The sequence below is a fragment of the Muntiacus reevesi genome, chromosome 3, assembly GCF_963930625.1.
Source record: "Muntiacus reevesi chromosome 3, mMunRee1.1, whole genome shotgun sequence".
NCBI classification, from domain to species: Eukaryota; Metazoa; Chordata; class Mammalia; order Artiodactyla; family Cervidae; genus Muntiacus; species Muntiacus reevesi.
This window is the reverse complement of record NC_089251.1, coordinates 232,637,526-232,664,363: the sequence shown is the minus strand read 5'-3', so window position 1 is coordinate 232,664,363 and position 26,838 is coordinate 232,637,526. Positions and strand designations below refer to the sequence as shown.

At 39.5% G+C, this 26,838-nt stretch overlaps 2 protein-coding genes and 1 pseudogene across 3 annotated transcripts in view; 1 reads left to right on the top strand and 2 right to left on the bottom strand.

Moving 5' to 3' along the window:
• The window catches only part of CCDC148 (coiled-coil domain containing 148), a 313,368-nt gene extending 307,831 nt beyond the window's left edge, over window positions 1-5,537 (top strand). Inside the window, exon 16 of the mRNA XM_065931579.1 lies at window positions 640-5,537. Within this exon, the coding sequence (XP_065787651.1) occupies window positions 640-648 (9 nt within the window). The 3' untranslated portion in view covers window positions 649-5,537. The remainder of the gene's footprint in view (window positions 1-639) is intronic.
• The window catches only part of UPP2 (uridine phosphorylase 2), a 37,125-nt gene that overhangs the window by 4,627 nt on the left and 5,660 nt on the right, over window positions 1-26,838 (bottom strand). For both annotated transcript variants that reach the window (XM_065931583.1, XM_065931582.1), the window contains exons 4-7: window positions 20,883-21,041; window positions 17,563-17,677; window positions 10,000-10,209; window positions 7,703-7,849 (exon numbers count right to left, since the gene is read on the bottom strand). In XM_065931583.1, the coding sequence (XP_065787655.1) occupies window positions 7,703-7,849; window positions 10,000-10,209; window positions 17,563-17,677; window positions 20,883-21,041 (631 nt within the window). The remainder of the gene's footprint in view (window positions 1-7,702; window positions 7,850-9,999; window positions 10,210-17,562; window positions 17,678-20,882; window positions 21,042-26,838) is intronic.
• LOC136165321 (large ribosomal subunit protein eL21-like) lies at window positions 10,221-13,770 on the bottom strand (annotated as a pseudogene).

The following is a 26,838-nucleotide window of genomic DNA, read 5'->3' as shown; positions in this document are numbered from 1 at the left end:
ACCATGCTGTCCTCTCCTGGAGATCCAGGTTCAACCTTAGAAACTTGCACTTCTGTTGGATACTGGACCTCCAAGCAGAGCTGTGTCAGGATGGGCAGAGGATGGAAACTGCTGTTCTGGGTTTGGGGGCTCCAGCAGGGAGAATTCCTCACTGGGGTCACAGATGGAGAGAGGCAGGTCATGGGTAACGCTATCACACAAAAAGTTGGATCCATGGATCCAGATCATTCTCTAATGGGTGAGTGTGTTGGTACAAGGCAGGCAGAAGTAGGATAGAGGACAGGAGAGTAGAATTAAAATGAATCAAACAAAATTTTAGACACTGACCTTCATTAAAAACATGTAAAAACCAGCAAAACAAGAAGAAACAATTTTAAAAAAATTTACCTTTATAAGCATAATAAATTAATTACTTATCATTTGTGTCTGATTCCCCAAATACACTGACTTATTTTCTTGGTGAAATAATGTCTATACTTAAAACTGAATAAGTATCAATGTGATGCTTTACTTGATTTCAATACTATTTTGATATATGATTAACCTTTAGGGGCTTTGCCTTTTGAAGTAGCACAACTATCTGCTCACAACATATAAAATAGAAAAATCTGCACTTATTTTTTTGTTTCCTGTGAATAGAGACTCTGAACCTTGTGTATCCATCGGAGGCTGCCGGGAAGACCCAGCAGGGCATGGTGCAAAGGGGCCTCAAGTCAGAGAGAGGTCAGTTCCAGTTCCAGTTCAGCTACTTCTTATTTACTGTGAGAACTTGGGAAAGTTGTTAGCCTTTCTGAGCCACAGTATCTCTCAGCAGATACTGTGAGGGTGAAGAGCTGCAATGGGTCACCTTTTGCTATTGTATAATAATAATTCAAAACCCATTTTTGAGTTAAGAAATAACTCCAGCTCCAGACTGAGTATAATCTTTAATCCTTGTTGTAATATCTTGTTTACTCTATCAGCGATCATCCTGCAGTTGCCAGAGTCCAATAGCCTTCATTTCTGGGATCAGCAAATGAATATAATATGGACTTAAAGTCAGGATTCTGCTCCCTTTCATCAAACTGTAGTAAAGTAATATTATGAAGACTGAATTTATCCCCAAAGTTCCCAGTATATGCCAAAAGAAATAACAGTGAATTCTTCCTTTATCCTAAAGAAAAACCACTGTGAGTGCTGCCAAAAACTAAAGACAAAGAAGATTTAAGTGAACCTAATCTTGGATAAATACTAGGTTTCATATATTGTCATGCAAGCAAGCATGTGTCAAAAGGCAGCCAACACTGTCTTTTAAAGATGGATAAAAACTGAACATATCACAAGTTCCCAGTGCAAAAGGATTATCATCTTTAACCAGAATGTTAGGGGTTTTAATTAAAGTAGATTTTGTTTTAAGAGATGGAAAGATGTGTGCATATTATAGAACCATAGATGAATATATTTATGGAGCATTGTACAGTGGGTTTACATGGTTCTGAAGCTTCAGCCTTTCAAGGTAGAATAATTTTGTGAAGACCACTATTTCCCTCACTTAAATCTTTGTTAAAACTACAATGAACTCCACTATTCTTTTTCAGCATAATGAGATCAGGATAACAATAGTGATGTAGAGGTGTCCATGGCTCCATTTCAAGTAGTTTGTCCATCTATCAGATATTAGGAGATACAGAAGTATTATATGAGCCTTATAGCAAAAGAATGCTTAACTTTATAAGGTTTTGCCACTTCCTACTGGGACAAGTATGAAGCATTCCAGAGTCCTTTAGACAATCCCAAGCCATAAATGTAGCTGAATAACGAGGAACCAATTGAGTTTGTTATAGCTATCTTCTATGGTCTATAGAGGTCGAGTAGTCATTCTTTTTATTCATTTAGCAAATATTTATTGAAAGACCATATACAGATATTATTCCAAGTGCTAAAGATATAGCAAGAAAATGACAGTGTTCCTGTTCTTGTACTACTTATGTTGTAATGGAGAGAGATGCTAAATATGTATCTTCATGTATTAATATATGCAAAATTATATGTAAGTTACTATATAAAGAAACAAGAAATGTTGTTTGGTATAGTGGTAAATATGATACAGAGAAATGAGGTAGAAAGAGTGAATGAGTGAGTAAGTAGAATGAATGACAGTGAGTTTAGTTTAGGTAGTCATGCAAAATGTCCCTGATGAAGTGAGAATTACGTCCCTTAATGTAAGTGAGATCTTACATGAATTGTAAAGAAGTGCTAGTCCATGGGATCCCAGGACCTCCTTGTCCTGGTGAATGCAGAAAGATCTGTTTTTGCACTAGTCCATATTCAACGAGTGACTCCTCTGAGTTAGAACAGTGATCCTCTAGAAGACTCTTGTTCAAATAAAATATTATTTATAAGCTGAAACCATTAGGCATCATTGCCTTAGTATGAAGCCAGTCATCTGGTACTACTAAAAGGACCTGAAAGGCAATTAGAGAAGGCCATCTGGAGACACATGGGGAATGGGACATTGCTGACAGTGGGAGCAAGATGGAAGGGGAGGGGGAACAGACCTGGGAGTCTTGAGCTTTTGGTGCCAGATGAAACATATTTTCCAGTGTTGCTTACCATTAGTATATAAGCTCCCTGATGAGTATGTTAAAGCAGCCATTTGTGAAGGCCCTCGCAGCCCTTCCCCAAATGACGCTTTTCCAGCTCATACAGAGCTTTTCCAAGCTTCATTCACTGCGTTTGGGGTAGGATGTAATGAAGTGGGGATGAAAGACGGGAATATGGCAGAATCATATGCATGGGGTTTTGGTCTGTGTCCTTGGTGGTTGACCTTCCAGGGGTTGATCTTCCTGTACCAAGAATTAATTTTTGGAAACAGTGGTGTCTGAGGGAGATAAAGAGTCCCTGTCACCAGGAAAAAATTTGGACAGAAATACTCCCAAGAACTACAGAATTATATGCTTAACAGATACAACCTTTAGTGTGAATGTTGGCAGCCCAGAAGGGATCTGCTCAAGCAAAAGGCTCCATCAGTGGCCTGGAAGACAGCTATTGGCCGGCTGAAATCAGCTACCAACAGCTTCAATAGCAGCAGAAAAGGGAAAACACAGCAGAGGGCAGGAACTAGAGCAAGCTAGAGAGGAAAGAGCCTAGGAGGGTACCTGCAGGTGGCAGAGAGAGCAAGGTCACAAGGACTTGTGGCAAGGGCAAAAACTCTCTCACAACAGAGTAACTTCTCTGAGGTTTTGGCAACATTTCAAAGAGAGAAAGACTGGGGTCTGGTGTTCACAGCCTAGAATTCTCTCTGACTGCCTCTTAAGAAAGAACTGATGGTCATCACCAAACTTACATCAGGGCAGCAGTTCGTGACCTGGCATGTTGTGTTTGACTAAATTGGTTACCAAATTTTCCTCCATTTGCATATTTGATGGAGCCGTGACTCAAGTGACCACTTGCTATTTCCATGAGAAAGAAATGTGAGGAAACATTTCCTGGAGCAGAAATAATCTGAATCCAGGTGTTCCTACTGGTCATGTGCTGGCTGGGATGCTGCTCAGGGAAGGGTGAGTTGCTCCCAGCTAGGGCTCCCACCCTCACTAACTTGTGGAAGGAAAGCAGACATTATTGCTTCCCTGAAAGTGGGTATTAATGATGGCCTTCTAAAGAGGACAAGGATGCAACTGCATCCTTCACTCATATGTTACAAGTATTTGTGTGTGCCTTCATTCTGCGATGAGCGTAATTGTTCTACAATTAATCTCTTCTTGTGACTTACAACTTCTTTCTAAGATGTGCTTGTAGAAATGTTACCACAAGCATTCTGTTTGTAGCTTTGTGTATTAAAATTAGGTGACAATAAGGACAAATACTAGAATTAAAATTCTACCTGTGATCAAGTAAATCATTATCGGGCTATAATTCTTTGCTTCTTTGAAGATTTCTTCTTTGGTTCTTGGACATTAGGCTCTCCTGGTGTTCTGCAAATTGCACTGACCCCTCCTCCTTAGTTTCTGCTAGATCTCCCTCACCTGCCCTAACTTTTTCATCGGTTTCTACAGTGATTTGCTTTGTCATCTCATTCATTGCAGGACTTTGAATGCTATCTACATGTTGTCAACTTACAGCTTTCTTTCTTTACTTCTCCAGTCCAAACTTCACACCTAAACTCAAGATTGATAAACCCACCTGCTTATTTAACCTCTATTTAATGTCTACTATAGTACCCCCAGGACTTCCCTGATAGCTCAGTTGTTAAAGAATCCACCTGCAATGCAGGAGACCCTGGTTCAATTCCTGGGTCAGGAAGATCCACTGGAGAAAAGATAGGCTACTCAGTCCAGTATTCCTAGGCTTCCCTTGTGGCACAGCTGGTAAAGAATCTGCCTGCAATGTGGGAGACCTGGGTTTGATCCCTGGCTTGGGAAGAACCCCTGGAGAAGGGAAAGGCTACCCATTCCAGTATTCTGACCTGGATAATTCCATGAACTGGATATATTCTATGAACATATAGTCCAGGGGGTCGCTAAGAGTCGAACACGACCGAGCAGCTTTCACTTTCACAGTACCCCCAAAGCCCCACCCAATTTTCTCTGTCCCAATTGTGATAACTCCATCCTTTCAGCTGTTCAGGCCCAAAGCCTGGGAGTTGATCTTCACTCTTGTGTTTCTCTCCAAATTCACATCACATTGTCAACAAATCTTGCTGGGTTTGCTTTCAAGCTATATCTAGCATGATTTCTTCTCACTTTCTCAATTATGGTTCATATCTCCCTAGACTATGGTATCAGCCCTCCTTTCTCCCTGCTTCTGCCATGGACCCCAGTAGGCTCTTCCCAGATCAGCAGCCAATGTGCTCCTGTTCAAAGGCAAGCCAGATCCCATCACTTCTCCATTCAAATGCGTCCAATGGCTTGTCATGTTGCTCCGAGTGAAAGTCACAGTTCTCATGGGGACCACCCCGGCCTCATTCACTCCATCCCCTACTCTCTCCATTGCTGTCCCTGCCCTCCAGACGCACTGGTCTCCCTGTGTGTCCTTCACGCTCTGAATGCTCCTGCTCGGCAGTCTTAGATTTGCATTTCCCAGACTGCTCTGCCCAGGCACCCATGTGGCATTTTCCTGAGTGGCACCTTCTCCGTGCGCCCTTCTCTATTTTAATTCATGGTTTTCCTCCCTACCTTGGTTGCCCCTGCGCCTTTCCCTGCCTTATTTTTTCACCATCATGCTCCTCAGCATCTAACACACTACTGTATTGTTACAGATAACTCTTTGTTGTTATTTCTCTCCCCTCTGGACTCCTCAAGGGCAGAGATTCTGTGTCATCCTCTGCTGTGTCCATACTGCCTGGGTGCTCAGGAAACCAGTTGATGCATAGGAGAAAGTTCTTCCTTCTTTAGGAAGACAATGATTGAGACAAATCTTATCAGCCAAAAATCTGATTTAAAAACCAGGCTTCTTGTATTGTGCCATGCTATAAAACACATTTGAATAGATGACATTTTTATGGACTCTTATGAAAAAAGATAATTGCCATGTGAAAAACAAAACTAGGCATTCTTTTCTTTTAACTCTCTAAAACCATGGAAATATTAGAACTTTATTAACATTTTCATTAGCTAACTTACTACACTAATATTTTCTAACTTTTTATTTTATTTTATTTTCCATTTATTTTTATTAGTTTGAGGCTAATTACAATATTGTAGTGGTTTTTGTCATACATTGACATGAATCAGCCATGGATTTACATGTATTCCCCATCCCGATCCCCCCTCCCACCTCCCTCCCCACCCCATCCCTCTGGGTCTTTCCAGTGCACCAGGCCCGAGCACTTGTCTCATGCATCCAGAAAACTAGGCATTCTTAAAAAAAAAAGTTGCTCCAATGTTTTCTTGAACACCATTATTCATATTTGGGGACTGCTTGCCTTTCAAAAATACTATTTTAGATGATGCTATTTAGCCTTAGATCTGAGGCTTTCATAGCCAAGTTAATATATAACATCTAACTAACTTTGCAGCTTTACCTTTTCCATCAGTTAAGCTTGATTTTTTTTATCTAGAAGATGAGTATGAAAATAATTCATATTTGACTTCATAATGCCATTCTCCACCCAAAGAAGCAGAGCTTCTTGGAGAAATGGATGATTCCAGACCTGAGGCAAAGACAATGCAAGTGATGCCTAAGAGCTAAGAGAATTATGTCAGAAAAGGACAAAAGAGTGTGTTAGAAGAGACTCTTCCTAGCCAATTTGGGGGTAATTTGAGTATCAAAAAGAGTAATGACAGAAGCTGTATATACACACTGCTTTGAACAAAATCGGCAAGGCAATAACTCCCTGTCACCAAAAAGAGAGAGAGAGGAGTGTGAGAAAGAAAGCCTATTCTTAAAAAATACCAGCTAATAAATGTTGGAGGAATGATGGAATTAGAAAATCAAAATTATCAAAATGCCAAATTATCATCCCCGAGGTTACTTGTTACTTACAAAGAGAAAGCATTAATTTTTCAATGGAGAAAGATGACAGTTACCACCTGAACCAAGTGATGCAAAATTACTGATAGTGGAACATCTTCACCTTACCGTTCTCTGATATGGAGCAAGGGAAACTAATGTGCATAGTTTACGTTACTATGAAATCTTCTTGCCACAGAGCTGACTCTAATCAAGCCCCCTAGGTTTTGCTTCTGCTTTACAGGAAATATTCAGTATAAATGCACAGGTGGAACCCTGAAATGATGTGTGCAGAAAAATCTAGAACATGGGTGTGCTACAGGATAGCAGCCTGGACTTCCCAAAAAAATCACAGTCCCAGGAAAAAAAGAAAAGTAGGGAGCCTATTCCAGTTGTAAAAATATAGAGATACAATAACAAAACAACACAGAATATAAAGTTAATTCAATACTGGATTAAAGTACTCTTTAAAGATATTCTTAGGACAGTCAGAAAATTTAAATATGGAATGGATGTTAAATGATGTTATGAAATGAGTTTTACTTTTCTTAGCTTTTCTTGTTTGATAATTGTATTATGAACATTAGGAGGATATTCTTATTCTTAGGAAATGATGCTGAGGTACAAAAGTTAAGTGGCATGATATTTGTAATTTACTTATAATGATTTAGAAGAAGAAACCAAATAGATGGATATATATGCATACACACATATATACATACACACACATACATATATATTTAGAGAGGATGCACAAACGTGAAAATACTAAAAACTTGAATTTTGCTAAAGGGTACCTAAGTATTATACTATTCTTTTAATTTTTCTGTATTCTTGATTTCTTTTCAAAATAAAAGAGTGGAGAAAGCAAAAATGAGTGTAAATTAACTCTAAAAACACACTGCTCCACTGATATTTTGTCCCTTGATGGACTATTTTAGGGATATGTTATTTGTGTCATGTCTCAGTAAATTCAATTGTAGTAAAAAAAACAGCAGTCACTATTAGGATGAAGAAGGCTGAACTTGCTGTCAAGTCTTGGCTACATAACCCACTATCTAGTGATCATGGGCAACTCACTTTAGACCCCTAAGGTTTAGTTTCCTCATTTGCAAAATAGGAATAATGTCCTGCCCACTCACAAGATATTATGACATAATCATAATTTCAACCCAAATTAATATATAGCTGAATTCCTTTTTCTTCTCCTGAAGTGTGAAAACAACTTCATGAAAGAAGAGAATTTGACCCTAGGCATTCATGAAAGTCTTACCTTTTAGACCACAAAGTCTACACATGGCTGCAAACACTGTAGATTCCATTTCAATATTTCGGACACCGGCATTATACGCTCTCTTCAAGTAATCTAACCCCTTTTCTCTGGAAAAAGAGCACAGTGCTCCATCTAGTCGACCCTGGCCTGAAAGAGAATGGATAATGTTTAGTGACTTGATGTCCCACTACAGTTGCTGTGGCATCACTAAGAGGCTTGCTGTCAGACCAAGTGCTCTGTGGCTAAGTCTAACCTGTGACCTGCACCCCAGGTAAGGTAAATCTAGCCATCAGAATCATCCTACCAGAGGACATGAGGCAAGATTGTGCCTAGCTCAAGCATCTCACATAGAGTGGGGTCTCCATGGCACTGAGCTCCCCAACTCTGGGGCAAGTAGCCACTCAGCAGCCAGCACTGTGCCCATGGATAGTAGGATCTGGAGGGTTGCTGGAAGATCTGCCCTTTGAGGAAAATCTTAGGTTGCTCCTGTGACTGGCAGATGGCCCAGAAACAGTTGCTGCAGAAGAATAAAATGCTCCAAGCCCCAGTGATGATCCTAAGCTACTTGAGGATCAGGAGGGTGGTTTGGATATTGCAATTCCGTCTGACCATCATAACTATGGTAGCAACCTACAGACTGTTGATTTGTCAGCCCTGTTCCCTGCCACACACCCCAGGCTGCACGCTAGCCTTTTGTGGTCACATTTTTCCCTTTTAGGATGCTCTCAGTGTTTATTTAGCTCTTAATTCCACCTGCACCTACAAGTGGCGCCAGAAGGCGCTGGGGAAAAGGCAGATGCTATGACTCCTCCACTGCGCATGTGCTAGGAAGAGACGTCACCGGGTCCTACCTCCGAGGGTGTCCTATTGAAGCAGGGAGGCCAGTATACACTGTTCTCCATATTGCACAATTCTTTTTTTGTCTCCCTTTCCTTTCCCCCCTTTCCTTTATCTTTCATGCTGCTTCTACTGTCCCTACTTCTCCTCCCGCACTCCTTGGAGCTGCCTGCTAACACCACTAATGAACCAGTCTAAACGCAGACGTCCCACAAGTCAAGCAGGTAATGTCAATGAGGTGTGCCTGGTGGGAAGGGAGCAGCCTTACCTCACCTTCAATGAATGCAGCCCCAGGTGTGACTTGCCAGGGCGGCTGTGCATAAATTATTTTATATTTTTAATATTACGTTACTCCAAGAAGCCAAAAATCTGGGTTTTTCATATGAAAAATGAAAATTTTTTTTCGTTTTTCATATGAAATATCCAGAACGTATAAATGCTGGCAAAATAATTCACACTTTAAAAATACTGTGCAGCCCAAAGAAACATTGACTTCTACATGTGCTCTTTGCAAGCTCTGGCTTAAACTCATTGGTGACCCTCCCAATGAAGGGACCAGTGGGCTGAGATGGAGTCTTTACCCTATCATACCCAGAGCACCTCCTATTTTATAACACGTATGTTGTGACAACACATTTACTAACCTGAAGTAACCAGTATAGATAATATAATGTATCTTCACACATAATTGCTTAGAATTCAATGTAGTACTTTAAGTTTGATCCAAAGGGAAAAGAAAAATAATTAAAAATGAAGTAATATGTGGTTTGATGAACATACTTGGACACAGCTGTACCACAAGATTTCTAGAATGTCCTCCAAGGAATGGTACCAACCCTGGTTAGATTCTTTCTTGTGGAATGAGCAGGGTCTGTTCTGGAATGATTTTTCTCCTGGCCCCCCACCCCTTGTAGCAAAAACTGCTACTTGGAAGTCTCCTTCAATTTGTGCCTAAACTTGATTTGAGGACCTTTTACTCATGGCTGAGAGAGAAGAGAACTGATCTGAGACTATTCCATCCCTTCAGGATTTCCTCCTCCAAATATTTCTCCTGATTTCCTGGTTCCCACTCTTTTCTAGGTACCTGCTCCTTTTCAAGGTACTGGTGAATGTACCTCAAAATGGTAGAAGCAGAGAAGTGTACCCCCCTTCTCCAGTTTAAATTAAAGGTATAAACAGAGATAAGATTTTACTAACATCACTAATTGCATAGAGTATCCAATTTGTTCTTGGAGGATTAAACCCACTCTCAAAATAAATTCATTATGTGTATGTCTCTTCTGCTTATTATGTCCTTGCATTTCTTTACTTTAGTAAGTTGAAAAGGCTGTTTCAGTGCCTCTTTAAATCCCCAACTATTAATTCTCTATGGTGAAGTTTTTAATATAAATTATAGGTTTGAATAACAAAGTATTGCTGGTAATTTTCTGCTGCTTTCACTGGTTAGAAATTCTTCTCACCTTCATAAAAATCATAGGTACACATCGTATGTCCAATGAGGGTTGGAAAGTTGGAAATTTCTTTGCTACAGTTGAATAGTTCCTCAGCCAGCTCTTTGTCAAGTTCGGTGCTTCTAGTGACAATGTTGTCCAAGATTACCTGTTCAAACCGGGGCTTAAAGAAGGAGTCTACAGCTTCATCTGTTATTACAACAGATCCTGGTGCAATCCCTGCAGTGTGGGAATAAATAGGTGGTTACAGAAGAATGTCACTTAGAGTTGACTTGTGACACACAGTATATAATCTCTTCTTCCAGCATTAATTAATGCTAGCTGCTAATGATTCTCTGGATTTTCAAGTTTTAAATTATTTTCTTTTCCAAATGCAATTAATAGTAACACTCCAAACAGGCATTTACATTTGCTGTCTTTCCAGATTCACATTTACAATGTGATGGGGTTTAGATTTCAAGATAAACATGACTCTTGGGCATGCAAATTAGTATTGGCCTTCAGGCTCAAATTTGAATAAATTAGGTCAGAAATAAACTAAGTGAGACTGCCAGCAAGTAGTCTTCATAAAGTGATGTGACTATTTGATATTTAATCTTCTCTGCAACTCTTTGATTACTATAATTTCTTTGCATCACTGTCCTCGCTTCCATTTGATCTTCATCACATCCATTCCCTCCTCCCCTCTCCCTCCCCATGTAAATTAGGCCTCTTGTCTGACCTTCCATTGCTACAAAGTCTGGTTTGCTCCTGGGACTCAGGAACTCAAGTCTCTGGGACTTGAGAAACCATTTTCTGCCAGCTGTTATTCCCCTGGCCTGACGTGCTGTCTCATCCTCCCCCATGCACTTTCATCAGACTAACTCCAACCCCCGTTCTTCAAGTGTCAGTTTAAATCCCTTCCTTTAAAAGATCTGAATCCACAGTGGGGTGTGGGGAGGTCTAAAAGGTCACACAGATAGATTACATTCAATTTCCCCAGGTGGCTTTCCCTGGTGGCTCAGATGGTAAAGAATCCACCTACAATACAGGACCCCTGGGTTCGATCCTTAGGTTGGGAAGATCCCCTGGAGAAAGAAATGGCCATCACTCCAGTATTCTTGCCTGGGAAATCCAATGGACAGAGGAGCCTAGCCGTCTATAGTCCATGGGGTCACAGGCAGTTGGACATAGCTGAGCGACCAACACTTTCTTCACTAGATTTTCTCTGTCCTAAGATTCATTACACTTTTTGTAATTCCTCATTTGTTTGTCTGTTGTCCTGATAAAACATAGGCTCTATAAAGGCAAGGGCAGTATTTGTCCTGTTTTCTCCTTGGTAGTATTATGCCTATCACATTATAGGTTTTGTTGTTATTCAGTCACTAAGAGTCTCCAGCTCTTTGTAACCCCATGGACTGCAGCACACCAGGCTCCTCTGTCCTTCTCTATGTCCCAGAGTTTGCTCAAATTCATGTCCATTGAGTTGATGATGTGATCTAACCCTCTCATCCTCTGCCACCCCCTTCTCCTTTTGGCTTCACTCTTTCTGAGCATCAGGGACTTTTCCAATGAGTCAGCTCTTCAAATCAGGTGGCCAAAGTACTGGCGCTTCAGTTTCAGCAGCAGTCCTTTCAATGAATATTCAGAATTGATTTCCTTTGGTATTGACTGGTTTGATCTCCTTGCAGTTCAAGTGACTCTCAAGAGTCTTTTCCAGCACTACAATTTTTTGTTTGTTTGTTTATAGTCCAGGTCTTTATTTTTACATCCATCAGGCCATGAATTCATAGAGAATGGGTCCAACAGTTTGGGTTCCTTTCCATTGGTCCTCATGAAGTGTATTTCTCTGGGTAGAGCAGGCTGTCACTTCAGCTGAACCCAAGTCCCTTTCTCTTTGGCTTCCTTCTTTTTCTGATCATTTTCCTTCACATATTTCAGGAAGCATCTCAGCTCTTAGGTTGCTTAATATGCTCTATATGCACATTAATTCTCTTGGCAAGAATCTTGCCCTTAACTTGTTTGTTTACAATGATGCCAACAGCATACTGGGTAACACTGTAGACTCTCCCAGTTTTGCCATGGTAACATTTGTGGGACATTCCTTTTTCAACAATACCCATCCCCTTGATATCCACGATATCATCCTTCTTGTAGATTTCTATGTATGTGGCCAAAGGAACAACTCTGTGTTTTTTGAAAGGCCTAGGGAACATGTAGCGGATGCCCCTCCTCTTTCCCTTTGTGTTGGTCATTTTGGTGAATTACTGGAAGGTGGCGGTTCTGGCCGAAAGGCCAGCACCACAATTTGAAAGCTTCAGTTTCGGCGCTTAACCTTCTTTATGGTCCAAGTCTCGTATTGATACATGACTACTGGAAAAGCCATAGCTTTGACTATATGAACCTTTGTTGGCAAAATGATGTCTCTGCTTTTTAATATACTGTCTAGGTTTGTCACAGCTTTCTTTCCAAGGAGCAAACGTCTTTTCATTTCATGGTTGCAGTCACTATCTGTAGTGATTTTGGAGCCCAAGAAAATAAAGTCTGACAGTTTCCAGTTTTCCCCCTTCTTTTTGCCTTGAAGTGATGGGATCAGATGCCATGATCTTAATTTTTTGAATGTTGAGTTTCAGGCCAGTTTTTCCACTCTCTTCTTTCACCCTCATCAAGAGGCTCTTTAGTTCCTCTTCATTTTCTGCCTTTAGAGTGGTATCATCTGCATATCTGAGGTTATTGATATTTCTCCTGGCAATCTTGATTATAGCTTGTGATTCATTCAACCCACCATTTTGCATGATATACTCTGCATAACAGTTAAATAAGCAAGGTGACAATATACAACCTTGTCATACTGCTTTCATAATTTGAAACCAGTCTTTTGTTTCATGTCCACTTCTAACTATTGTTTCTTGACCCCCATATAGGTTTCTCAAGAGACAGGTAAAGTGGTCTGGTACTCCTATCTCTTTAAGAGTTTTCCACAGTTTGGTGTGATCCACACAGTCAAAGGCTTTAGTGGAGTCAATAAAGCAGAAGTAGATGTTTTTCTGGAACTACCTTGCTTTCTCCATGATCCAGTGAATGTTGGCAAGCTGATCTCTGGTTCCTCTGCCTCTTCAAAACCCAGCTGGTAAACCTGGAAGTTCTCAGTTCACTACTGCTGAAACCTAGCTTGAAGGATTTGGAGTATAACCTTGTTGGCATGGGAAATGAGCTCAATCGTATGGTAGTTTGAACATTCTTTAGTATTGCTCTTCTTTCAAATTGGAAGGAAAACTGATATTTTCCAGTCCTGTGGCCTCTGTTAAGTTTTCCAAATTTGCTGACATACTGAGTGCAGCACTTTAACAGCATCATTGTTTAGGATTTTTAATTAGCTCAGCAGGAATTCTGTCACCTCCACTAGCTTTGTTCATAATGATGCTTCCTAAGGCCCATTTGACTTCACATTCCTAGATGTTCAGCTCTAGGTGAATAACCACATCATCATGATTATCTAGGTCATTAAGACCTTTTTTGTAAGTTCTTCTGTATATTCTTGCCACTTCTTAATCTCTTCTGCTTCTGTTATGTTCTTACCATTTCTGTCTTTTATCATAGTGGTTCAGTTGGTAAAGAAACTTCCTGCAATGCAGGAGACCCAGGTTCGATCCCTGGGTCAGGAAGATCCTCTGGAGAAGCGAATGACAACCCACTCCAGTATTCTTACCTGGAGAATTCCATGGACAAAGAAGCCTAGCAGACTGTAGTCCATGTGGTCACTAAGAGTCAGACACGACTGAGCAACTTTCACTTTCACTTTTCATCCTTGCATGAAATGTTCCCTTGATATCTCCAATTTTCTTGATGAGATCTCTAGTCTTTTCTATCCTATTGTTTTCCTCTGTTTCTTTGCATTGTTCATTTAAGAAGGCATTCTTACCTTTCCTCGCTGTTCTCTGGAACTCTGCATTCTGTCAGATATATCTTTCCCTTTCCCTTGCCTTTTACTTCTCTTTTTTTTCCTCAGCTATTTGCAAAGCCTTCTCAGACAACCACTTTGCTTTCTTGCATTTCTTTCTCTTTAGGATGGTTTTGGTCACCACCTCCTGTACTGTGTTATAAACTTCCTTCCATAGTTCTTCAGGCATTCTATCTACCAGATCTAATACCTTGAATTTACTCATCATCTCCACTGTATAATCATAAGGGATTTGATTTAGGTCATACCTGAATGACCTAGCCGATCTCCCTACTTTTTTTTATTTAACCCTGAATTTTGTTATAAGGAACTGATGATCTGAGCCACAGTCAGCTCCAGGTCTTGTTTTTGCTAACTGTATAGAGCTTCTCCATCTTTGGCTGCAAAGAACATAATCAATCTGATTTCAGTGTTGACCATCTCATGATGTCCATGTGTAGAGCTGTCTCTAGGGTTATTGGAAAAGGGTGTTTGTTGTGACCAGCATCTTCTTGTGAAAAAACTGAGCATTTACCCTGCTTCATTTTGTACTCCAAGATCAAACTTGCCTGTTATTCTGGGTATCTATTGACTTCTTACCTTTTCATTCCATTCCCCTATGATGAAAAAGACATCTTTTTTGGTGTTAGTTCTAGAAGGTCTTGTAGGTCTTCATAGTACCAATCAACTCCAGCTTCTTTGGCATCAGTGATTGGGGCATAGACTTGGATTACTGTGATATTGAATGGTTCACCTAGAAATGAATCAAAATCATTCTGTCGTTTTTGAAGCTGCACACAGGTACTGCGTTTTGGACTCTTATTGACTATGAGGGCTACTCTCTTTCTTTGAAGGGATTTTTGCACCCAATGGTAGATAAAATGGTCACCTGAATTACATTTGCTCTTTCTGTTCCATTTTAATTCACTGATTCCTAAGATGTCGATGTTCAATCTTGCCATCTCCTGCTTGAACACCTCCAATTTACCTTGATTTTTAGACCTACCATTCCAGGTTCCTATGCAATATTATTCTTCACAGCATGGAACTTCACTTTCACCACCAGACATATCCACAACTGGGTGTCATTTCTGCTTTGGCCCAGCCACCTAATTCTTTCTGGAACTATTAGTAGCTGCCCTCTGCTCTTCCCCAGTAGCATATTGGACAGCTTCTGAACTGGAGGGCTCATCTTCTGGTGTCATATCTTTTTGCTTTTTCATACTGTTCATGGCATTCTCATGGCAAGAATACTGGAGTGGGTTGCCATTTCTTCCTCTAGTGGACCACATTTTGTCAGAACTCTTCACCATGACCTGTCCATCTTGGGTGGCCCTGCATGGAATGGCTTATAGCTTCATTGAGTTATGCAAGCCCCTTTGCCACAACAAAGCTGTAATCCGTGACACATTATAAGTACTCATTATAAGTTCACATTATAAGTAAAAATTCATTGAATGAGTGAAATGTTTCCATAGAGATGCCATAGACAGAGATCTGCAAACTACAACTTATGGGCCAGATCCAGTCCATCTTTGTAAATAGAGTTTTATTGAAACTCAGCCACATTCACTCATTTGCATATTTTTAATGATTGTTTCCACACTAATGGCAGAGTTCAGATGTTACAACAGAAACCATATGGCCTGCAAAGCCTAAAATATTTATTATGTGACTTAGTATAGAAAAAAATTACAAACCTCTACCACAGTGCATAGCCATATCCTTCTGGGTTCTTAATAAATTCCAACATGGTTCAGCATGTGGTTGATTTAGAAAATCCAGGTAGAGACCCAAAGTGGACTATGATAACAGAACCTTGGTAGGTCAGATACTTTTTAAATAAATCAAAAAGTAGCTTCTTGAATTATTCACAATGTCCCAAAGAGAAGAAAGTGACTGAGAAGGAAACTGAAAATGTGGACATCAATAATGAAGTTATTCACATGCCATCCTATTATTTAGATGCATTGAAACATTTATATCCCAGTTAAAGGCTAATGTACTATTTACTATTTATTCAAATACTTCATCATCATCAAGTTTTGTTGGCTCATCTAAAGAATGGAAACATAAGGGGGGAAAAAACAAGTTGCACATTCTTCATCTCCAAATCAATGCTTCTTATGACAAAACAAACAAACACATCTTACCAATAAGTTAAGAATTCTTAATGAGACCAACTTCAAAATGATAGATATTCACAACAGCACATTGCTTTAATTTCCCACAATTCATAGGCCTTCATTGTGCTGCAAGGGATGTATGTATCATGAAGCAAAACACCTAGAGTCCATGACCATAAGCTGGATAGTGAGTAGGATATCTTGCCCACACTGGACACTTGCTAATATCGTAGGGAAACCTCAGCGGTCAGGATGGTACACTTCATGGGCACGGGCTGCACACACAGATCCTTGTATCCCACAACTCAAGAATTCTGAGCACTTTTTATAACAACATTATCCATTTCATCCCCAAATGCCTCATTCCCTACTATTGCCTATTTGGCATAACATTAGCTAAACAACCATCCCGAAGGATGCCTGATCTAACAATGATTGCTCGCATTCTCCTTCTCTTCCGAATGGACATCCATAGATGTCCTTTAATCCATCTGTGAGGGTCTTGGATGGACTTTATTCCTGTACCACAGCTGTGGAAAGGACATGATTTTTTTAACATGTTTGTTTCCAGTGAAGCACAACTTAGCCACCTGTGTAATTCTAAGACCAAATTTTTTTAATAATTTCCAGCTTAAAAAAAAAAATTCCCTTTCAGTCCTGTCACTCTGTCAACCCAACATTTTCAGTTACAATGCCCTGCTGTTTGCATTTCTTGACATAGTAGAATCATCCTCTCACAAGATCTGCTCCTGAAGAAAAGGTTGAAAAAGAAGGTCTCCTTAGAACTTTACCTGAATATATAAACAAGGCTCCTGATCAGTTACCTGGCCAGCCGAGGAATAAGGGAGGAGGGGTGGTGATGAGAAAAACTTTGGAAGCATCTCCCGACTCTTCCCTAACAGCCTGGCCTGATGTCTTCTGAGATGTCCATGTAGAAAAGACACAGACCAAGCCAAGTAAAGGGTAGTCACTGCCATGAGCTAAAAACAATGCTTTCCTGAGAACTATTGACATCTTCTTACTTAGCTGATAAACAAGGCAAGTTTTAGTGATTTTTTTTCACTTGAAAACAGTTATTTCTGTCACTTATAAAATTTATAAGCTTCAAAATGTATGCTAATCCTTGAAACTTACTCTTATTCTCAAAGCAAATTTCCTAGCAATTGTTTCACTCTTCCCTTTAAGAACACCTAAGCCTATCTGGGCAATGGGCAGTGTAATCTCTCACTCCAGGGTTCCATGCAGGTAAAAAGAGAAAGATTATACATACACACATATATGTGTGTATATATATGTGTGTGTGTATATATATGTATATATATACACACACACATATTTCTTTAAATTCCTTTAGTTTTCTCTAAGTTTAAATTTCCAAATTGCCTCAAGCTCAGCCTCCTGACACTTTTCAGCCCATCTGGGTTTCAGCGGGGCTCTGAGTATGTTGGTATGCTTTGGCAGCTAGCTACCCTATATGGAACCACTACTTGGATTTATTAGTATAGTATAGAAATCAGTTCATCTCACCTATTCCCCCTGATGTACCGATTCTGATAATGGTAACGTCAGAGCACCGGGCATGGTATAGTAATTTAATGAGTTCATGAAGCATAATAGAAATGGAGGGGATGCCCATGCCATGCTGTGGAGAGAAAAGGGAAAGTCATTATACATCTCGCAGACTGATAACGTGCACAGGACATATTTTCTTCCTTCATTACAAGTTAACAGCCCGCAGATACATTTACATAATCATTATGACTTTGCCAAAGCTGAGAAAAACGTAAGTCAGCTCTAACTGACGCCCACATGACATGCTGATAGATGGGTCCATCTGTGATGATCAAAGAGAGGCATCTCCCTGCCAGTTAAACTGAGTTCAGCCCTCATTGTCAAGAGCAGAAGGTGGGGACAGCGTGGTGTACTGGTGTGTCAGGGCAGTGCCATTTCTGGGCTTTTCACAGTGAGTCTTTGAAAAAGAGCTTTTTGCAAGATTGACTTGATTTCGAGGAAATATAGATTTGGCTGCCACGTATTTAGTCCTTTTCCACCAAAGTAAATGAGAGAGTAAATCCATTTCATTGCTCCATGCATCCATGTTTATTTGTTGGTAACTCTGTGTGAGCTTTGAAAGGTACAAAGTTAGAGATATGGGTTATACCTACACCTAAAAATTGGAGCATATACTAAGTGTGTGCATGCCTGCTAAGTCACTTCAGTTGTGTCCGACTCTTTGCAACCCTATGAACTATAGCCCATGAGGCTCCTCTGTCCTTGGGATTCTCCAGCAAAGAATACTGGAGTGGGTTCCCATACCCTCCTCCAGGGATCTTCCACATCCACGTCTCTTATGTCTCCTGCATTGGCAGGTGGGTTCTTTACCACTCACGCCACCTGGGAAGCCCATACTAAATGTGTAGGTGAGACTAAGTTGTTGATTAAACTGCTATAGATCATGACTGCAACCCTGTCTTCCTCAGCATTTGGAGGAGTAGAATCATTGTCATAGAATAAAGATCAACACAGGTTAGAGGACTTGGCCATTCTTGGCATTTACAATATGTTCTAATAATGTTCCAGAAAGATCCTCCATGCTGGAATTTGTGGTAGATGGAGCTAAGTTTAGAATCAGTTTCTATTTCATTTCTAACGTAATGCCAGAGAGTCAAATGTGGTCTTCAGTATTCTACTCAGGCACAGACTGTGTGTGCACAAAAGCACCAGGGGCATCTTGGCAGTTAGATGATGGCTTCCACTGGTTCTTCATTAACAAATCTGGAAAACCACTCAGCCACGGGCACAATGTTTTCACTTGAGTTCCCTTTTTTTCACCATCAAGAATATTAAACTATGGAAACTTTGAACCTCTGGACTTCCTATTTTTGGTTGCCATGGAACATGTTCTGACTTCCAAATGCATCGTAAGTCTCCTAGAGGCATGAATCAAACCTATATTAATTGTATGTCCAAGATTAACAAGTCTGGGCTCTGCCACTAATGAGTAAACTCTCTAAATCTTATTCCCTCAATTATAAATGAAGAGAATGAACCATTATTTGATCTATTAGTTTCCTCCTAAATCAGATACTTGATAGGTTTATGATTATCACTTTATATACGGCATGGTGATAAAGTGACAAATGGGCTTGTGTATTTCTACTGAACTCTCTGTCTCTCTCTTTCACACACGCACACACACACACACACACACACACACACACACACACACCCAGACCTCAGCAGCTTTTGGAGAGAAAGAATTTTCAAAGAAGGGATCTCAACTAGAAATCCTCTTTCTGCCTACTGAGGCTCATTTCCAATTGGCTGACCTCTTCGGGCATGATGCATATTTCAGTTCTTTTTCTGACAGGTCAACAGTATCAGTCACTGCTGTTTTTATATCTTAAGTTTTACTACTTGTTTAAGATAGTTTCTCATTTTTATAAATTTTACCTTTTTGTCCTTCCCCATTTATTGTGCAAAAAAGGACAAAGAGTTGTAGTCTAAAAGTCAAACAAAAGTTAGTAAGACAAAATATGCCAAGATCAGGGGGTATTCAGTTTTTCCTAATGTAGATATTCTATAACTGTTAAATAAACAAATACATGAATGAATGGTTTCTCCCATTTGAGTCCAAAGCAGGTTTTATGTGTTTTGACTCAGAGGAGAGATCAACTTGGCTGTTCCACTAGTGTTGCATAGTTTTCCCTTCTTCAGTCCAGGCTTGCAGTCATGATCATCCATTCTTCCATCTCCAGAGTGACTGAGGAAAAGTAGTTATCCCCTAGTGCAGGAGTCATGTATAATGCAGCTCCTTAGAATTGTCACACCCTGTTGTAAATTCTTTGCTTGTCATCTGACATGGTTAACTGTCTCCTTATGGGGGCTTCAGTGTCTAGATATGTACAGCCTCAGAGCTGTTGTTTCAGAAAACAGCCCTGTGGCAGAGAGACCCACTTGGAAGGCAAGCTGGGTGCACATGCATTTACACTTGGCTAAGTGTATGTATCCTGGGTCCAAGAGGGAAAGAGGCTTTGTGTTCCATAAGATTGCAAGTCATTCCACTTTCATATTGTCTCAGGACACTGTGTGTCCAGAACTGTTAGCATGTTCTAAATACAGGAGAGCAATTTACAAGATCTCCATAGAAATGTACAGAACAGACTTTTGAACTCTGTGGGAGAAGGTGAGGGTGGGATGTTTCGAAAGAACAGCATATATATTATCTGTGGTGAAACAGACCACCAGCCCAGGTGGGATGCATGAGTCAAGTGCTCGGGCCTGGTGGGCTGGGAAGACCCAGAGGAATTGGGTGGAGAGGGAGGTGGGATGGGGGACCGGGATGGGGAATATGTGTAACTCTATGGCTGATTCATATCAATGTATAACAAAACCCACTGAAAAATAAAAAAGAAAAAAAAAAGAAATGCATTAGCAGCTTTTCAGCAAGCTTAGTATAGTGTTAAATAGCACCACTTTGGTAATCCTGAAAATTAGACCCTGTGTACTAAAAGCCCAACATTCCCAAAGTTGGATAAGACATAGAGGAGAAAAATTGCTGGTGGCTTATTAATCAGTTGCAAACTAAAGAGAGCAAGTATGCTTTGAAGCCTGTCCCCCCTAACTTGCATAGCTGAGTCTTAACTAATAAAGTATACCAAAGTGGCATGGAATGTTATTTTCTGCCCCTAGGACTTTTTCCAACTATGAATGTCACACCTGGACACTTACTTTAACTGTGTTAAAATGCAAAGAAGGAGAGGAAAAGGAACTCCTATATTTGGAAGGTCCCACTTTCTTTTTGTCGCTTGTGATGACTACGTGACATGCAGCTATTGAGTACTTACACTGATGGAGAGGACGGGGCCGATTTTGTACATACAGTATCTGTCTGTCCCAGCACAGATATCCTTGATGTCCTCTTCACCATCCTCCAGTCTGAGTTCCTTGTGCATAAACAGTGCAAATGCTTTCATTCTGTTGGGGCTCCCACCAACACAGACAAACTGATAATAAAAATAAACAATTACCCGCCTTAGTACCTGAGATAAAAGGCAAGGGTCATCTTTCAACTTTAATGTTGTTATTTTGTTTTTCAGTTATATACTTCAGGATATATGTAGACCTTCTGGGTTAATGTTCATGAGTTAAATAATTGGCATCATTAACTGGGAAATCAGGCAACCGGAAAAAAGTTTGATGTACTTAATTAGTAAAGAAAAAGATAATCACAAAGTCAAAATAAGTCAAAATAAGTGTTGATTTTGTTCAGGTGGGTATTCTTGTCACAGTGAACATCTACCAGCATTGTAAGTTCATATGGGTAGCCTGTTGTTGGTCATTAGTGGGCTACAGGCTTAACATGGCAATTCTGAGGACATGGAATGTAAGTAATGTAAGAGTAACCATAAGGGAATAACAAGTTTAGATATGTTTTCTGATTCCACCCTCCAAATCATATGTTTTTATTGTGAAATACACAATGTTAACATAAAACTTAAAAGGAAGCACAAGGCTTTCCAACTTCTTATTCAGAAGAAATCCTCATGGAACAAGCCTTATCATTGTGACTAAAAAACTCAGTATGGTGGTATTTCATCACTTCCAATGATTTGGTTTTATTTTTGTCTTATTCATTCACATTTTAACATCTTTGAAGTTACAATATGTGTTGCAGTCAAGAGTGTCAAATCTAATAAAGTACAGTAATAAAATTGTCTGGTAATTGCTTGTGCAATAGCCTGTTAGGGGTACATCAGCCCCAGGGCTGGGAGAGGTGGATGCCAGAGACAGGATGGGCATGACCTAAGTGTAGTGTGCATGAGCAGCCAGCTTTGTGGGGACCTGTGCTCAGCAGTGGGATGATGAGTGGCAGCAGGTATCAGAGACCCAGTGAAGCATAGTCCACAGAAAGGTACCAGGTGCAAAGTCATTCTGGAATCCGAGCTGAGTGGTAAAGTGTACAGAGTCTGAAGAAGCCCCGAGTCAGAGAGATATGGAAACATAGTGGTTTAAGGACTGCCCTTTGAAGTTAGAGAAGCCTGGTTTTGTACCCCAATCCTGTCTCTGATTAAGAAGAAGCTTGTTCAGTGTTATACATGTAATCTCTATGTGCCTCAGATCATCATCACCAAAACAGGAAAAAAAAATAGTCTCTTTTGAGGATTTTGTTGAGTGTGATAGAGGACAAAGTCAGGCACCTTTTGAGTGGTCAACAAATGGTAACTTCCATCTTTCATATTATAGAGCAATTTCCTAGCCCTGCTTTTAGCTTGCTTATTTGTTTCTGTATTTGCATAATTTTTGCAAATGAAGCTGGTTCAAACCCAGCAAAGAAAAGGCAGCTGGTGCTGCCTGACTGATGCAGGCAGTGTTGGGCAGAGCTTCAGAAAGATTGTCGATGAGGTCTCTCACAGGGATAAAGAGTATCTGCCGAAGGAGATACCTAACTAAGGTTGTAGAGTCAGGTGCCCAATTCACAATCGATTTACTGTGAATGACGGGTGGTCTCACTACACGATGCATTCTGTTTCCATTTAGCAATAATTCCTGTGCCACCTCATTCTCTATTATGGTGTGTAATTACCCTTTTATCCAGGCCCTCTACTTCTCTCCTACCCTCATTATTGTCTTTTCTGTGCCTTCTTACAAGGCTCTCGGTTGGGGCCTAAAGTTGGTATGAATTGTAATGAAAGGTATTCGTCAAGCCTGAATAGCAAAGAGGATAAGACCATGGTCTATGGTGAGTTTTTGAATTAGTATTGATTATTCATGAAATTTTCCCCTTGTGGGTATGGATAGTTAAGGCTTGGCTCAAGATCTAATAACAAGGAGGTCATTTTTGTTGTTGTTTCCTTTTTACAAAATACAGTAGTTTGAAAATAACCTCATTGTGTGGTACCATAAATGTAAATTACAACTATTCAGATTGACCATAAAACCAAAACAGATGCTGGAATAGCTTGTGGTTTGAATTCTTCTTTGAACGTAGATATTGCTGTAATCAATGGGAATTTCTGAATGTTTCTGGAGACATAAAGATGATAAGTATAGACAAAAGCATTTTTGTTCTTAAAGAGTTATTTCTAAATCAGACTTACTAAATATCACCTCTGGACATAATTTTCAGTCTGGTTGCTTTGATGAGAAGTAAAATACAACTGAAGACCACCAACCAACATTAACCTTAAGCAACAATTTCTGTGATTTATGCTCCCCTCAATTATGATTTGTCCTAGTTCTATCAAAGGAGATAAAAACGAGTTGGGAAGGAGTCTGAAGCATTGCAAAACTATGTTAAGGACTTGGCCTAATGACTGCCAGAGTGAACTCACTTTCAAATATGCCTACTGTTTTGAAAGACTTAGCTTTGCCATGTTGTATTAATCTAGTCCTATTTCAGTATATATATTTCATATGTTAATAAAGAAGTAAAAAGACTTAAAATACACATTACATAGTGGTATAATGCTTTTCCATATTACTTGAAATTTCTAGGGAGAGAATGGAGAGCACCAGTTAGTGATTTTATAAAGGATATATTTGGAGGATGAATTTGAGCAGATAGCTTCTAAAGATCCCCCAATATATTTTTCAAATGATTGATTGAGTCAAGTCAGTATGACAGAAGACATTAGGTGTTCACCAAAGCTATTTCCCCTTCTTTCTGGGTACACTACTAAATGTAACTTTCCGGCCTTCTCTTCAGTTAGATGAGGCCATATACCTGAGTTCCAGCTGCTAGAATGTGAACAGAAGTGATGAGTGTCACTTCCAGTTCTCACCCAGAGAAATCTCCCATTAATGATCCTATAGATTGTCTTCCATGTGTCTGCTGAATGGGTGTTGACACCCAAGCACTCCTTGCAAGGCACCCCTTGAAGATGACAGAGCAACAAGATGAAAGAAGTCTGGACCCTTAATCACCAGTTGGAGGAAAGCCACCCACTGACCAGGGGCACCCACTTGGTACTCAGTATGGGTGAGAAACAAACTTACACTGTGTTAGGCCACTGATATTTTGAAGTAGCCACTAACAAAGCCCTAATTTAAGTAACTAAGAAAATGAAGAAAATAGAGATCATTTCAATGATTCAAAATTTTAAGTTTAAAAATTTTAGACACTCAAAGTTCTTCTTTTCTTTGAACACAGTAGTATTAATAATGATCATCTCTGTGAAGATAAGGCTAAGTTTTCAGGTACTGATGGGTTATGTCCTCTCTTCTTACCTAGGATTGCTATCTTGGAATTTTTTTTTTTTTTTTTTTTTTTTTTCATTTTTTTTTTTTTTTTTTTTTTTTTAATATTATTTTATTAGTTGGAGGCCAATCACTTCACAACATTTCAGTGGGTTTTGTCATACATTGACATGAATCAGCCATACAGTTACATGTATTCCCCATCCCGATCCCCCCTCCCACCTCCCTCCCCACCCGACTCCTCAGGGTCCTCCCAGTGCACCAGGCCCGAGCACCTGACTCATGTATCCCACCTGGGCTGGTGGTCCGTTTCACCATAGATAATATACATGCTGTTCTTTCAAAACATCCCACCCTCACGTTCTCCCCCAGAGTTCAAAAGTCTGTTCTGTATTTCTGTGTCTCTTTTTCTGTTTTGCATATAGGGTTATTGCTATCTTGGAATTTAAGTGAGTCAAGTAATTGAACCTAGCATGTTCTCGATCAAAGATAAGAATGTAACTGGAAGGAGGCAAGTTTCTGAGAAGAGCCTTAATAAATATGTCAGACTTTACCTGCTGCCTCTAAAGAATAAACAGCCAGTTCAGATTATTTGGAATTACATTACTTGTTCCCCAATCTACACACCACACACACATGTTTGCCTCCTAGCCATTCAAATGGCCCAATCAATAGAGTTTTTCTCTGGTAGAAATGTGTTCTAAACCAGAGCATGCCATTTTATCCAAAAGAGAATCTACTGAAGTAGTCCAGAACTAGGTGTGTTATGAATTTTTAAGATTGGATAGTGGTTATGATAAAGTATAAGAATGAGTGCTGATAAAAATTCAATCAGGTAGAAGAGACAGAGATACCTAGATATGTAAATAATAGATCATGTTCTATCTCAAAAACATGTCTTTTTAATTATATGTGCACCTTAGTTTATTAATTACGATGGATCATTTAATTAATCAGAGTTATCCTTATATAAGGGTCCTGGAAAAATTGTGAGGCATGAACCTCAAACCTAACATCTGAATTCAGATAAAGTCTGGTTAATGAGTATTACAGACAGCCTAGATCGATTTCTCTTGGAGCATAAATATCAGAAACAGCAGTAGGAAAAGAGGTTGCATTGAAAAGATGAAGCAAAAGATTGAGGGATGCCATGAAAGGGCAAGGAGTCACTGATTGCAGGGGAGTAAGGGCACAGTCAGGTCACATCAGATCAACCTGTATCGTCAACAGCTTGTGCCATAGGAGCAATGGGAGGGGAGAAAGCAATTTAACACCTACTGTTAATGAGCATCACAGATGGATTTCTTCACCTCCCTCTTCCCGCTTTCCTTCCTTCTCCTCCTTCTTCACGTACCTACCATCCTCCTCCTCTTCCTCCCCTTTCTCCAGTGTCCCCTGCCAATTAATGGACTGTTCTCAGTTACGATGACTCAAAGAGCCCTCGTAGTGCAGTAGGCAAGAATCCTGGGAACTGGGCAAGCCCTGGCTCTGCCCCTGTATGGTGTAACTTGTTAACCACCTTTGACCACCCCAAATTCAATTTCCTTATTTTATGGAGGAAATGAATATCTGCTCTACCCACCTAAAAGAGGGAATGTGAAGATTTGAGATAGTGGATGTGCGAATTTTTATTTTTGTTCTTATAATTGCTAAAGGAGTGAATAAAAGTCAGCTGAAAACTGCACAGTTCTCTAGTAGTGGGACTGTGATTCAGTGTAGGCCTTTTAGAGCACAAAAAATTTTTTTAGGTTCATATATGAAATAGATAATGAGTGAGAGCCTAGTATACAGTTCAGGGAACTCTACACAATGCTCTGGGGTGACCTAAATGGGAAGGAAATCCAAAAAAGAGGGGGTGTATATATATAGAGAGACTTATAATTCACTTTGCTATACAGCAAAAACTAACACAACATTGTAAAGCAACTATATTCCAATAAAAATTAATTTAAAAATAAGTTTATTCCCTTTGACCACTTTTGTAAATTATCTTAAAGAAATAGACTTATATGTGAAAAAATTTTAGGTACAAAAATATCAATTTGAGCGCTGTTTATAATGGAAAATACTTCAACATGAAAGCCAACTTTAGACTATATAATGTATGGCATAGGCACTTGGCATCCATAAAAACTGTATTTCAAAGAGAATATTGTAATATGGGGAAATATTAATGACATCAAGTTAAATGAAAAACACAAGATATAAAGTTATGTAATTGCAACTATTTTAAAATCTATTAAAAAGCTTTAAAATAAAAGAAAATAAGTTGATGGCATCTATGTCTAGATGGTAGGAGTTTTTCTTAGGTGTGTTTTTTAAAGTCATTATTCTTTTTTATATTTTTCCAATTTTAAATAATGAACATGAGCCACTTTTATAATTAACATATACATTTAAGATAAAATAAATAATACAGACATACAATTTTCCTAGTAACATTCCATAAACAATTTTTTCTCATAATATTGTCTTATGAAATAACAAAAATCTTAATAATATGAAATATTGAATAATTGTTGTTTTCAGGAAGTGGTAGATCCTATTGTTAGTCTGTTGAGTTATTTCATGGTTTGATAAAATGAAGATTAGTGAGGTTCATCT